General features: G+C 47.6%; 5 protein-coding genes across 5 annotated transcripts; 2 read left to right on the top strand and 3 right to left on the bottom strand.

The window, feature by feature from the left end:
- Window positions 1-351: 351 nt before the first annotated feature.
- On the top strand, window positions 352-1,980 carry N7483_000895 (membrane insertase OXA1; the record flags this gene model as incomplete). Its single annotated transcript, XM_057084333.1, has 3 exons — window positions 352-441; window positions 498-1,241; window positions 1,303-1,980. 3 exons carry the CDS (start codon window positions 352-354, stop codon window positions 1,978-1,980), a joined length of 1,512 nt encoding a protein of 503 aa, XP_056950482.1.
- Window positions 1,981-3,418: 1,438 nt separating this feature from the next.
- On the top strand, window positions 3,419-5,181 carry N7483_000894 (putative MFS transporter; the record flags this gene model as incomplete). Its single annotated transcript, XM_057084332.1, has 4 exons — window positions 3,419-3,671; window positions 3,756-3,868; window positions 3,939-4,133; window positions 4,198-5,181. The coding sequence occupies 4 exons, from the start codon at window positions 3,419-3,421 to the stop codon at window positions 5,179-5,181; spliced, it is 1,545 nt and encodes a 514-aa protein (XP_056950481.1).
- Window positions 5,182-5,598: 417 nt separating this feature from the next.
- N7483_000893 (acyltransferase family protein) lies at window positions 5,599-7,190 on the bottom strand (the record flags this gene model as incomplete). Its single annotated transcript, XM_057084331.1, has 3 exons — window positions 5,599-6,272; window positions 6,376-7,003; window positions 7,068-7,190. 3 exons carry the CDS (start codon window positions 7,188-7,190, stop codon window positions 5,599-5,601), a joined length of 1,425 nt encoding a protein of 474 aa, XP_056950480.1.
- A 1,230-nt stretch (window positions 7,191-8,420) lies between these two features.
- Window positions 8,421-9,626, bottom strand: N7483_000892 (transcription initiation factor TFIID subunit 11 family protein; the record flags this gene model as incomplete). Its single annotated transcript, XM_057084330.1, has 2 exons — window positions 8,421-9,078; window positions 9,145-9,626. 2 exons carry the CDS (start codon window positions 9,624-9,626, stop codon window positions 8,421-8,423), a joined length of 1,140 nt encoding a protein of 379 aa, XP_056950479.1.
- A 1,290-nt stretch (window positions 9,627-10,916) lies between these two features.
- N7483_000891 (adenosylmethionine decarboxylase SPE2) lies at window positions 10,917-12,485 on the bottom strand (the record flags this gene model as incomplete). Its single annotated transcript, XM_057084329.1, has 2 exons — window positions 10,917-12,295; window positions 12,365-12,485. 2 exons carry the CDS (start codon window positions 12,483-12,485, stop codon window positions 10,917-10,919), a joined length of 1,500 nt encoding a protein of 499 aa, XP_056950478.1.
- Between the last annotated feature and the right edge of the window lie 683 nt (window positions 12,486-13,168).

Raw genomic sequence — 13,168 nt, 5'->3', positions numbered from 1 at the left:
AATACAAATCCGGTATACATGTTTGATAGGAGTTAATCTCTACACTGAGGCACGGCCTGAATGTAGCGCCTGTACATAGATTATTTTTTTAGCGGAGTTTGGCGAATTAGGGTATGCATATCTACTGCTATCGGATTCTCGAGATGGCCATAGCATTTCTCGCTGCAGAACGTTGTCCACGCTAAATATCCGTAACATATCATTCTTATTCATTGCTCTTAAACAATCACAAATGGAGCCGATCGGATATTTACTCACCGCTCTCCGCCCGGCAAAAAAGTCTCCCCGACTTTCGCGGTAGATTCGTCCCGACGTGTTGCTAATCACTCGATCCACTCGTTCTCAGCCTCAATGATGGGTGTCAATGGTCTCCAAGGGACCGGTATGGCTACTGCCTTTGCCCGGCAACGGCTTGCTGCTTCCCCTCGCTCTACGCGATCGGTTTGTTAGCCCGGAAATAATGAAGTCTCGTGTCGGAAATTGACTGACCCCTACAGATCTCTACTTTCCGCACTCAACGTGTGCGCATTGCCGGCCCTGGTGCCTCATTGACTTCAGGATTCTCTGCCACTGCATCTCGATGGGCTATTCCCGCCATTGCCGGCCCTGCTGCCGTTCGTTTCAACTCTACGTCTCCTACTTCCGTCTCCCCTCCCGAGACTGCCCCGGGCGAACTACCGAATATCGAGGACCTGAGCTCGATTGATATCTCCAAGATTCCTGAGCATATTGGATACTTGAAGGAACTTGGTCTCGACTTTGGCTGGGGTCCTTCCGCTTTCATGCAATGGACCCTTGAGCACATTCACCTGGGCCTTGGACTTCCCTGGTGGGCCAGTGTTGTTAGCTTAGGCCTTCTGGTTCGACTGGCTCTGCTTAAACCATCTCTTGATGCTTCTAATGTCGCTGCTCAAAACCATAATATCAAGCCCTTAATGGCGCCCCTCAGGGAAAAACTCATGCTGGCTGCAAAGTCTAACAACCAAGTCGAAATCGCGCGGGCGAGGGCTGAGATCAAGAACCTTAACGCTGCCCACAACATTAAAGTGTGGAAGAGTTTTGTGCCAATGCTACAAATTCCGCTTGGTTTTGGAATGTTCCGCACCATCCGTGGCATGACTACTCTCCCTGTGCCAGCGTTGTTGGACGAGAAGGCATTATGGCTGACTGATTTGACTGCGGCTGATCCGTACTTCATCCTCCCTGCCATCAGTGGCTTCTGTTTATACCACACCTTTAAGGTATGTAGATCTTAGAAGCCTATCTTTGATGATGTTCCATAACTAATTATCCGCCAAACAGAAAGGAGGTGAGGCCGGTATGACGGAGCTTTTCAACACATCTGCAGGCAAGAGCGTGTTGTACGCACTTCCCGCGATGTCTTTCCTCTTCATGATTTGGATGCCCAGCGCTCTCCAGCTGTACTTTACAGCCACCGGTGCCTGGGCCCTCGCTCAAGCGCACGTTGTGAACAACAAAAGCTTCCGCCAGTTCATGAAAATGGAAATCCCTCAGCAAACCTCTGCGGCCTCTGCGGCCTCTGCCCTTGATGACAGCTTGTCGAGACTGCAGCGAAGTCTTCAAGAAGAGCGTCAGCGCCGGCTTCAGCAAGCCAAAGAGCAACTAGCAACCACTGTTGCTCCGGAACACCAAAGCTTCATCGATCGCTGGCTTAAGGCTGGTAAGGATCATGCCAAGGAGGTTGGCTCTGATATTACCGATAAAATGAAGCAATTCACCGGCGCTTCTACTCCCAACACCACTAACGCTGACGGCACTCCTGCGGCTCCTCCTCGTCTTACCGAGGCCCAGCGCAAGGCAGCACTCAAGGAGGAGGAAGCACAGAGTGCGTGGGAGAAGGAAGAACGCGATCGTCGCAACGAAGAGCGTCGCAGGGCTCACATGCAAACCATGCAGAACGAGATGGAACGGGCGAAGGGCTCATTTGCGAAGCAGAAGAAGGGTTCGCGACGAAGCTAATGTTGCATAAATGTATATACACTGTAAAATACGGCGCTTCACTTTGCATTTGATATTCTGATGTACTTTAGGTTCAAGTTTAGAAATTATTTTGACCGTTTCAAGTTCTTACAGGATGCCATTTCCATCTCTACTCCCAAACTCACTATATATTCGTCTTGTAATATTACTAGCCAAATGTTCAAGTTCCGGGCAATCCAAGTACCTACTACACATGACACCTGCACTCTCGTGAGCGCCGTTAAAACTATATCCATTTCATCTCGGTAAATGAAATCGGTATATCAAGCTCTTGCAAATACCAAGCCCTGGGCATTGATATAAGTGTGGAACCTTGAAACCTTGGATGAGGGTGATTAATCACATGCACATTCATGTGTGCAATCAAAATTAAATCTTCGAGTCCTAACGAGCCTCATTCAAATGTTAGATAACATTCCATATCAGCCAATATACGTCGTAATACATTCAGTGATCATAATCACGAATAGTATTGTAGACTTAGCCCTGCTTATTACTCAAGAGATACCCTACTGAGAGACTCAATTTACCTGATAACTACCAAGAGCATTTGAGAACTTTAATTATTCCAATACCTTGGACCATATTCACCATAAGCGAGCCAATTAAGAGGTTCAATTAAAGAGCCTTTTGACCACTGGCAGTTTAAAATAGACCCACATCTATATCATGAATCATGAATCATGAATCATGGGGTAAAACACGTGTGGACCCTTAGATTTGAAATGCGGGGTAATGCGATACACTATTCAAGTTGAGGCTAATATTATAATTTACAAGAGGCTAGAGCGATAGCGATAGTATTCTTAACTTTAGATTTCATGTCCCGAGGTCCTTGTAGTCTATATGGCACTAGCTACTAGTATCAGCTCACTTAATTGACTGTCAAATTTAAACTACAAATGGACTCGTAGAGAGGTTCAAGTTGTGACCCCATATTAGGTAGTATATCACTTATTGTAGCTGCATGAAAGAAAGTATACGATTCAATATTCGAAGAACATCATCTCCTTGCATCGTTAGTAGTACGCTTATTGGCATAAATTATAACTTCCCGAATTTATTTCCCGAAGTTGCATATGTAAGACAGTAAGAGTGGCGTGGACTGCATGCCAAGGTATTCCAGAGGTCAACTTGGCGTGAGGACTATTTCCAAGGTTAGTATGTCGAGATAATCAGTTTAAGCCCATATCCAGTTGAAGTCTAAAGCCACAATCTCGTATTCACTCGATTTCGGGACTTAGGAGCGGGATCGACCACTCGGAAACTTAATACTACAAACTACTAGTATATAAGATGACCACAGGGTGGTGATTTTGAAAGTTCCTTCAATTTCAAGTTGGTATCCGATTTCCCTCCGAGTCCTGGTCTAAATCCCTGCCAGTGCTCCTCTCAATTTTCCCCTACAGCTTCCATCATGGCGACTCCCACAACAGATATCGAATCCGTTGGAGACGAGAAACCAATCGCTTACCATAACACAAACATCACTTCGGAATTCGCTCATGATGCGGCGGAGCGCGGCCACCTGGCGACCGATCAATATGGACACGCCCTCGTCGAGTTTGATCAGGCCGCTGAATCCCGATTGAGGATGAAGATCGACCTATACGTTGTGCCCACCGTGGCTCTCATGTACCTCTTCTGCTTCATTGACCGAGTCAATATCGGTGAGTCTCTCCAAAAGACGCCACTCGGCTAAAAAGACGGATTAAATTAGACCATAGGCTAACCGAATTCAAATTGTTCTGCAGGTAATGCTAAGCTCGCTGGCTTCACCAAAGATCTTGGATTAGAAGGCTACGATTATAACATTGTTCTGTCCATCTTCTTCGTCTCATATATTCTCTTCGAGATTCCAAGTAATGTGAGTTTAACTATTTGTATTTGGACACCTCGAGAGAAACCTGCTGACGTTGTACACTCGTTATCGATAGATCGCATGTAAGTGGATTGGGCCAGGATGGTTCTTACCTGCACTTACGCTCGGATTCGGCATCTGTTCGGTTGCCACAGCCTTCGTGCATAATATCCACAGTGCATCCGGCGTCCGATTCTTACTAGGCATGTTTGAGGCCGGTCTCCTACCCGGAATTGCCTACTACCTGAGCCGATGGTACCGCCGCAGCGAGGTAAGTGCTTGTTGTTCGATATCCATATTATGAAGTGAAGAGATTTGGGTCTAACAGGATCCAGCTGGCTTTCCGCTTATCCTTGTATATTGTCATGGCGCCTCTCGCTGGTGCCTTTGGTGGTCTTCTCGCTTCAGGTATTCTAAAACTAGATCACTTTGGGGGTCTCCATACTTGGCGAATGCTCTTTGCAATTGAGGGAATCATCACTATCGGAGTGGCTCTCATAGCATTCGTAACGATGACCGATCGCCCTGAAACAGCCCGCTGGCTATCACAGGAAGAAAAGGATTTGGCCATTGCGCGAGTCAAGTCGGAGCGTGTTGGAACCACTGAGGTTCTCGATAAGCTGGATCTACCAAAGACCCTACGAGGCATCTTCAGCCCTGTGACCCTGACAACTGCATTTGTCTTCCTGCTCGACAACGTCACTGTCCAAGGATTGGGATTCTTTGCGCCGACAATTGTCCAAACAATCTATCCGCATGCAACTGTGATATCCCAGCAACTCCATACCGTCCCCCCGTACATAGTAGGGGCATTTTTCACTGTTCTGTTCCCTTTCCTCAGCTGGCGATTTGACCAGCGCCTGATATTTTTCGTTATCAGTCCGCCGCTAATGATGGCTGGATACATCATGTTCTTAGCCAGCGAGAACGCCATGGTCCGGTATGGAGCCACTTTCCTTATTGCTAGTGGCGCCTTTCCCTTTGGTGCTCTCTGTAACGCCCATGTTTCCGCCAATGTGGTATCAGACACTGCTCGATCATCGGCGATCGGAACTACAGTGATGTTTGGCAACATCGGTGGATTGATCTCTACCTGGTCGTTCTTGCCGACTGATGCGCCTAACTATCACGTTGGCAATGGCTTGAATCTCGCAACATCTTCCATGATCCTATTGCTCGGTGCGTCCCTGTGGATGTGGATGATGTGGGATAACAGGAGGCGTAGCCGGGTCGATATCAACGCTGTCTTGGCAGGGCTTTCACAGAAGCAGATTCAGGACATGGATTGGAAGAATCCTGCCTTTCACTGGAAGCCATGATCTATGTATGTCTTTGAGTAGTTTACGATATTTATCATGCCAGGGACTTGATGTCTTTAGCACTGTCTTACATTTCTACCAAATGATCATGAGCACGACGATAGCTTCAAATACACCAAAGGGCACTTTAGGGTCTCCGATTGTCATAAATTCACACCACATACTAGTGGTCAAATATTGTATTCTATATTACGTTTCTCCAAAAATATTGAAATTGAGAGACGAGAGCAATTTTGATCAAATTGAGTCAACGATAAGACACCGTATTTGTGATAGTAATAAGATCCAACAAACTCTATTCACAACCTTTATACAAGAAACAGCACCCAAACACCAGTCGTTACCCGCTTCAATGTCAAAATCATGCGTGTACATAGTAATGTAGCTTTTGCTACCGAATTCAGAGTCCGAGCCAACCTAAGCTGTCTGCATTGGAATAGAAGCAGTAGGCAAAGGTAAACTCGCCTTCTCATCCTCCACAAAAACAGCCTTCTCCAACTTGGCCGCCATCCTCGCACAAAATGGATCCACATATGCCGTCCAAGCTGCCGCGAAAGTATACACAAGACCAATCCACACTGGAATACTAACACCAACAACCCACGGTGGTCTCAAGGGTAACCAGTCGTCTCTATCATCGTCTGTGCCTGCTTCATCGCCGTTCCATGGTTGTCCGCTAATTCCATAAAGCATCCAACAAAGCACAACGCGAAGCATAGTGCCGTGGATAAGGTAGACTGCGAAACTCTGTTTTCCTAACCAGAGAAGTAGGCGGTTTGCTAAGAAGTTCTTTGTTGAGGGTGAGAGGTATATGGCGAAGATGATCATATCGATTCCCAGGGCTGTGTATCGTTTTCCGATGTTAACATTCGGTGGGAAAATGTAGTTGGCTGCTTCGAACATGGCATTTGACCATGTTGCCCATTCGGGGTGCTCGCCTGGGTAAGAGGCTATCAGTAGTCCTGCTACTGCGAGTGGGAATGTGATGGCTTTCCGGAGATAACGGTGGTTTTCGATCCAAGATTTGAGGGTGGCGTTATAGGAGAGATCACTGAGAAACATGCCGTATACGGCCTGTATTTGAAATGTTTCTAGAAAAGAAAGTTAGCCCATACCATCTACCATATCCGCCGTAATAAATCCTCAGTCCTGCCAGGATTCGAAGAGATTGAAAGCTCTCCAGGTCAAACTCACCAGTATCTTTCGCCGCATCCTGATGAAAATATAGAATCATCCCAATATAAACCAAAACCCGAAATCGAAATCTCATAAACATAGTCGCAACAAGCAAAAGGTAAACCAGCATGGAGGCCAAAAGCAACGGCAAAAGCGCCCACTGATGATCATCGTATGCCATATAGCCCGTAGTCCACGTCGACAAGAAATTCATTCCCAGCCGAATAATCTCCTTCCACAAGGAATTCTCCACTTCCGGTGCCGCATATCGACACCACCAGCAATCCGACCGATTAGCGACAATAAATCCACCAAACTGCGCAACAACCCATGAGATGATCAATGCAATAGTAGCTGGGAAGATAAGACGCGGTGGTCGACGGAAAGCGCTTTTTGCGATGGTGGTGAAGGCGCCGTATGTATCGCCTGCACGGGATTGTTTAATTGGTTTTAAGGCGCAAACGTATCCTGTTAAGAAAGCGAATATGGTCACGCCTATCCTGCCTTGCCAGGGGATTCGTAGAATGGGCCATTGTAAGATTCGGGGCGTGGCGTCTTCGGTATCTCGGGGTGAGAAAAGATCGTAGTCCCATGCTCGGGCGAGATGGGTGAGGACTACGAGGAAAGAAGCTATTCCACGCAGACCCTTGAAAGATATTAGTTTCTATTTGGAGCTCTGTGGGTAAATTCTCTGGTTGACATGTACTTACATCGATCCATTTGACGCTCTTTCGCGGATCACCTTTTGTAGAAGAATCGGCTTGCTGCCATTGTAATGAAGGGATATTGTGGCGTAAATGAGTGTATATATGAGTTGGTCGAAAGAATGACATGTTGTATGAAGTGAATGAATGAGCCTTGGCTCTCAGATTGACCTTGATCTGCTTTGATGTCTATATAGTCGAAATCATCAAGGGCACTTGGTAGATCGATACAAACCGGTCTCCAGTTCCTGTACCAAGAGGACAGGTTCCCAGATAAATGCTCAAAAATGCCAATAAAGTGAGGGGAAACTGAGGATAGGGTATGAAAGTATGGAAGAGATCAGAGGGTCCATAAAGACGCGAAAGGCATGAGAGGGGCCACAAGATGCCAACATCCCACTGTTAAGGATCCATATTTAGCACTAGATCCAGACAGCTGAAATGAATCAAGTATGTAGGCTGCCAAGAAGAAAGGGGCGCTTAAGGAGGGACCAAATTGGCGAATCAATTCCTCTAGGGGATGTGCACCGAGTGAGCGTATTCAGAGGCTTAATTGCGCCATCCACCGATTCAAATCCCTTCACGAGCTGCGATGAACGGCTCGGAAGCGCCCGGAAATAATTGCCCAAACCCCATATTTAGATGCACATTGCTGATCGGAACATCGATTCAGGTGTGCGTGCTTGGTATGCGGGAGAAGGTGGCTGTATCGAAAGTCAGAGGGGGTCTGGGATGAGGGTATTGGACCCTTGCAGCGGCAGGACAAGAGTCCTTAATAAGGCATAGATTTACGGGTGATCGACTCCTCCACTTCTTAGCCACTTCCTTGGAGCATGGTAAAGCTTGGCTTCAGAATACGAGAGCATTGGCCTGGATTTCAAGCTGGACTCAAATCAACAAGATGTTTCTGCTTCCTATGTCCAGATGTATCATATAGAAGCGATCTGGCTAAAGAAAGACACTTGCATACAGTAGACGCGTGGGCATTCTTGCGCATAGGTGATCGATTAGGCATCTAAGTTCTTTACTCTGCCACCTCCTAGATTGACAGATGACACAGATGGAATGCAAGTGCTATATTAGGAGCTGTCACGCCATAGACACTACAGAGTAACTCATGAGCATTCGAACTCAAAGTCCTGGAAAACGCCTTGGTATCAATTTTCTATGCCATAAATCATGAACCGGACCCCATCGACCACTATGTAAGAAGATTGCTGGCGAAGGGATGGGTAGACATACTCGTCAATTGGACGAGATAGATAAGAACGGAAAGCGACAAAAATAAAATAAGAGGAAGAGCCTCAAACCAGATACGCCAACGCAATGAATATCTTGGGAATAAGAATCGCTTTGGGCCTAACGGAAGAGTCTGCGTCCACCAATAGTACCCGAGTTCCAGGTAAATGCACCTTTGACACCGAGATTATCCATACTCAATCCTGAAAAACCAACACCGCCTCCTTCGCCATCTCGCTTCGTTCGTCGTAGTGCTTCACGTAAATGGGATGGTAAAAGCTGACCGCGATGAGGGTTGGGAGGTGCGCGAAATTCGCGTCGTTGACGGAGGGGACCGGGAGACGAGATGGACTTGATGTTGATAGGATGAGGAGAAGAGCGCAATTGCGATGGACCGGGTGATTCTTGCTTGATGCCATTACTCATTGGGACGGGAGTCCCCGACGGTGTTGAGGTTGCTGCCCTGGCCTGTGCCGCAGCTTGGGCATCCGCTCTAGCCTGAGCGGCTTTCTCTGCCGCAGCTTCTTCAGCATCGAAGGCAGCACGCGCCGACTGGTCAAAAGCATCCGCCCACTCATCCTGGACCGTTCGCGCCTTTTCAATCATCTCACCAGCGAAAACTTTGGTAAAACCATTAACAGTAGTCACCACACTGGCGGGTACAGACTGCGAAAGAGCGTGGTTGACGATTCGACGGAGGGATTCCTTTCGAAGCTTGGTTCGCTTAAACAGGTCGTATCGCTCAGATTGAAGAGGGTTGAATGCATCAACTAGAATTCTGTATAGTAGAGGAGAATGTCAGTAATCTTAGAGCGTTTTATCCCATATCATCAGAAGAACATACGCCAAATTCTTCTTTTCAGCCTCGGTATCTGTGGCACCCTCCTCTCGACCCAGAAGCTCTCCTTCATCATCGTCGTCGTCATCGTCATCTCCATCATCCCCTCCTCTTCCGCCGCCGCGTACTGATCCCTCGGCATCCGCGGAGCCAAATCGGCCCGCATCACCAGTTCGCGTACTCATCGCATCGTCGCGCTCACGTTCCTTATCCGCCTTACTCTTGCGCCCGCGCTTCTTCCCCCGAGCTGCTGCAAAGACACCATCTGCGCTGGTGCCCCCAAGACTTCCTGTGTAACTTCCAGTGACACTACCAGCATCACTTGTCGCGCCGAAGCTGCGCTCTGGGGCTTCGAGATGTGTCGGGAAAGAGGTTTGGCGAAGCGGGTGCATACGTTGTTTCTTGCCAATCGGCTGAGATGACGCCGATGAGATAGACGGGCGTTTCAGTGGATTTGAAGGAGTTTGGTAAGGTGGTGGTGACGACATATTGGATGACTGGATAGGGGATATTTGAGGAAAGAGTCAGGTTGTTAAAAAAGAATCGTGAGGACTGATCCTGCCAGCAAGAATCAGGGTGAGTTTATTAGCAAATTAAGTGATAACCCCGGCAAGAGGGCGTTGTGGAAGCTTGGAAGTGAATGTGAGAATCTTTACGCGATTCATCTTGAAATGATTTGATGTCGGAGATGCGACTGCTAAGTCCATTACTCACCGCCTACCTTTTATAGGACCCATGGATCACCCATCTATGTTGCGACCAGACTATATTGACATATGATATGTTGATAAAAACAGGATTTGTGATGAGGCCGAAAAGAATTACAGATTACCCAGGTTTATATGTCAAACAACCATATCGATGTTCAACACTTTTGACTTTCGGAGTACTATGCACGTCTTCCAAGCATATGTAATTCACTACCACCTACTACTAGTATACGGAATAGTACTCGTGTAGAAACTTCAGGTCAAAGTAGTAGATACCTAGGTAGTATGGATGTGTATGTTCTGGAAATCGCATCCGTTTCGTATGGCTGTTTCCAAGTCTCAGTATTGAGCTTGAAGGTCAAGTTCCCAGATGTCCAAAGCTGAAATTTCTTCCAAGTGTTGTTGCCTTGGAAATGTCGAGGATGCCTTCGAACTTGAACGTGCCTACTTTGTAGCTCTAAGGTGAACGTTCCACTTGAACATTGAGATACTAGGTACCAACTGGGAAGAAAACTTGAATCTATTAGTAAGCCCTGGAGGCTATTCACGGATTTGATCGCTTTAGGCATGTGCATCCGTGACTCCGTAGTGCTAGTATAGCTCCCGCTTGTCTTAAAAACTGGGCCCACTTAGGAGCTTTAGTGCCCGGGCGGGTCGGAGTTAGTATGCGGATCGGAGTATAAAGGAACAATATAGATCTTACTACCACAGGTAGATGAAACTTGGAAATGAGGGGAACTAACAATGCATACAAAACTTAATTCGACTATGTAGGAAAAATGATAGAATGAGTAATCACAATAACTGCCCAGGTGGGAAGCATCACCGCACATGTGCACCATAGACACAGAAAATGACCGAGGCGCTTGAAGCATATGAATGCGACGCTGTGTACTATGTGAAGAGATGGCGAAAAAAGAAAAAGAAAATCCAAGCACGAGAAAAGCAGATAAAAGATGAAAAAGAAACCAAAAAAAAGAAAAGATGGTGTAACATCCCATAGCATACTTACGAGAGCATCGACGGGAAGTTACGGAGGAGAGAAGGTAATGCCAGCAATGCTAAGCATTAAAACTTCTCACCAATCCGGGGTGCCCCCCCTTTCCAGCCGTTGCGCTCGTAGTAGCGGAACACAAGGTCGTATCCATTGAGCTCGTGGACGATACGGTCCACACGACGGTAACCTTCAACGTGCTCGTTCTTGGGGTTGTGGCGCTGAGCCTGGCGCTGCGCTTGCACTTCATGGAAGCCGTTGGTATCATTCTCAGGATCCTCAGTACCGGGCTTAGTCTCAAACAAGGTGATGCTGAAACGGCCGGGCTTGAAGATGTCCACAACTTGCTGAATGATATCGGCAGTCGCTTTGCCATTCTGCGAGTGCGGAACATTGGTCTCAAAGGATGCATACGAGCAGTGAGGCTCTGGTGTGACGTGCACAGTAAAATAGTGAGTCGGGGCCTTGCTCTCTGGAGAAGGAATGACACCGTTGGCAGAGAAGCCACAGGGTGTAAACAAGTATGCATCGATACGTGCATCCGGGAATTTGCTCTTAGGGTAAACATCCGAGAGACCGCAGCCTTCAGAGACAACAGTTCCGAGGGCGTGGCCTTCGGTGGTCAACTCAGGTGGCAAAACACGGTCACCAGGAACAAGAGGATCATCCAGATCAGAGCCGTTGCTGAAGACATCGACATGTTCAACGCCTTCTTCTTTGTCAAAGTTGCGGTAGTTCTTCTCAGCCGTGGCAATGGCGTTATCCAGGTAGAATTGTTTCGCATTCTCTTCGTCCAGGTCGGTCATCAAGACCTCCAGAGTTTCGTCATACTCATCACAGTCAGCAACCGGAGCGTCCTTAGGGAAGCTGATAACCTTGGTCTCAGTCTCCCTGAAGGTAACTTGCTCAGTGGGACTGGCTGGAGGTGTGAGCATAGTGTTAGGATCGGTGAGGTACAGATACCAATGATCTCCATTCATCTTGCCAATCATGTAGGCGCTTCCATTGAGGAACAACTGGTCCATATTGCGAACCTCATCACGCCAGCTACGGTGAGGGCCACGCTGGCGATCAGGGAACAGGTAGTTCTTGCGGCTGTAGAAGACGCGGTAGGGAGCAGCTGCGACCGTGATACCACGAGAAGCTGGGGCGGTTGCACGAGGAAAGCCTGCGAACATGGCAGCGATCTCCAGAATACGAGGTAGACCTGAGAGCAGGGTGGTAGTTCCGCAGGTCTTCAGGATGAGCTTGTGTGGCCAGACAAACATGCTGGACTCGGACAGTAGGTAGGCATCCACATCATCGGAGGACACCACGGAAAGAACTTGACAATTGACCAGATCCAGCATATCTTTCCAAATCTCGCCGGGCACCTTCTTCAGGCCCTCAGGGCCTGCAGCACCTAGTTCATTGGCAGATGGGGCGAACCACACCTCTAACAGTTTCTCAGGACCTGTGAAGGCAAAAGGAATAATCAATATATTGCATTTAGGAATTGATGAGAACAGGAGGGGTAACTAACCTTCAAAGGCATTGGTGGAGTCAAGATCCTGAGCGGCCTCATGATTGATGGTCAAGGCAGGAGTCCCGCCGAAGGAGGACGGGGACTGGGTGTAATTCTTGGGGATACCGACGAAAACCATTTCTGTTGATTTGATACAGCCGAGGCTGGTAGACGAATTTTAAGATTTTTTTTGAAGGAATTTGGGTGACGCAAGATGACCCTAATAGGGTAGGTTGAAGACAAAAAGGCTTTAGAAGCACTGTCTACTTACCCAGACGAACAGGGGGCAATGCCCGTCTGAGAAGAGAAGGCCTTTGGCGTAAAAAAGAAACTGGACAGGCCAGGCGGTTATGAACCCTCAGATCCGAAGGGTTGCTAGGGAGGCTGAAAAGCGAAGGAGAAAGAAGAAGATGGGACAAGGAATATTGACTGTCAGTCCGGTACCCTCGCACTGGAAGATTCCGATACCGATAAAAGTATCGGGTCTAGCAGACGAGAGTATCTGCTTTATGGAAATAAAGGGAAAAGGTGAACGGTGTGGGTGTGAGTCGCGTTATCGCGGCCTAATGAAGATTGGATGTTAGTTGAGTCCGAGTAAAGAGAGGATGACGATGAAGGGTACAGGGACCAAGAGAGCCCGGGTACACAAATTGAATCGCAGATAAGATGAGTTGCTCAAGAGACTCAAGAGGCAGAAAAATAGACAAATGAGTTTACTCTTTTTCTTGTCCCAATGCTTGGACAGGGTAATCTGTTCCTCTGATTGGATCGAAGAGTGAAAGCGCACGTGTTGGGGTGGGGGGGAAAGTAACTTACTTAGCA

This window comes from Penicillium malachiteum (assembly GCF_028827825.1).
Source record: "Penicillium malachiteum strain IBT 17515 chromosome Unknown utg000001l:1.0-8184562.0:1.0-8186909.0, whole genome shotgun sequence".
NCBI lineage: Eukaryota > Fungi > Ascomycota > Eurotiomycetes > Eurotiales > Aspergillaceae > Penicillium > Penicillium malachiteum.
This window is presented reverse-complemented; position numbering and strand designations above follow the sequence as displayed.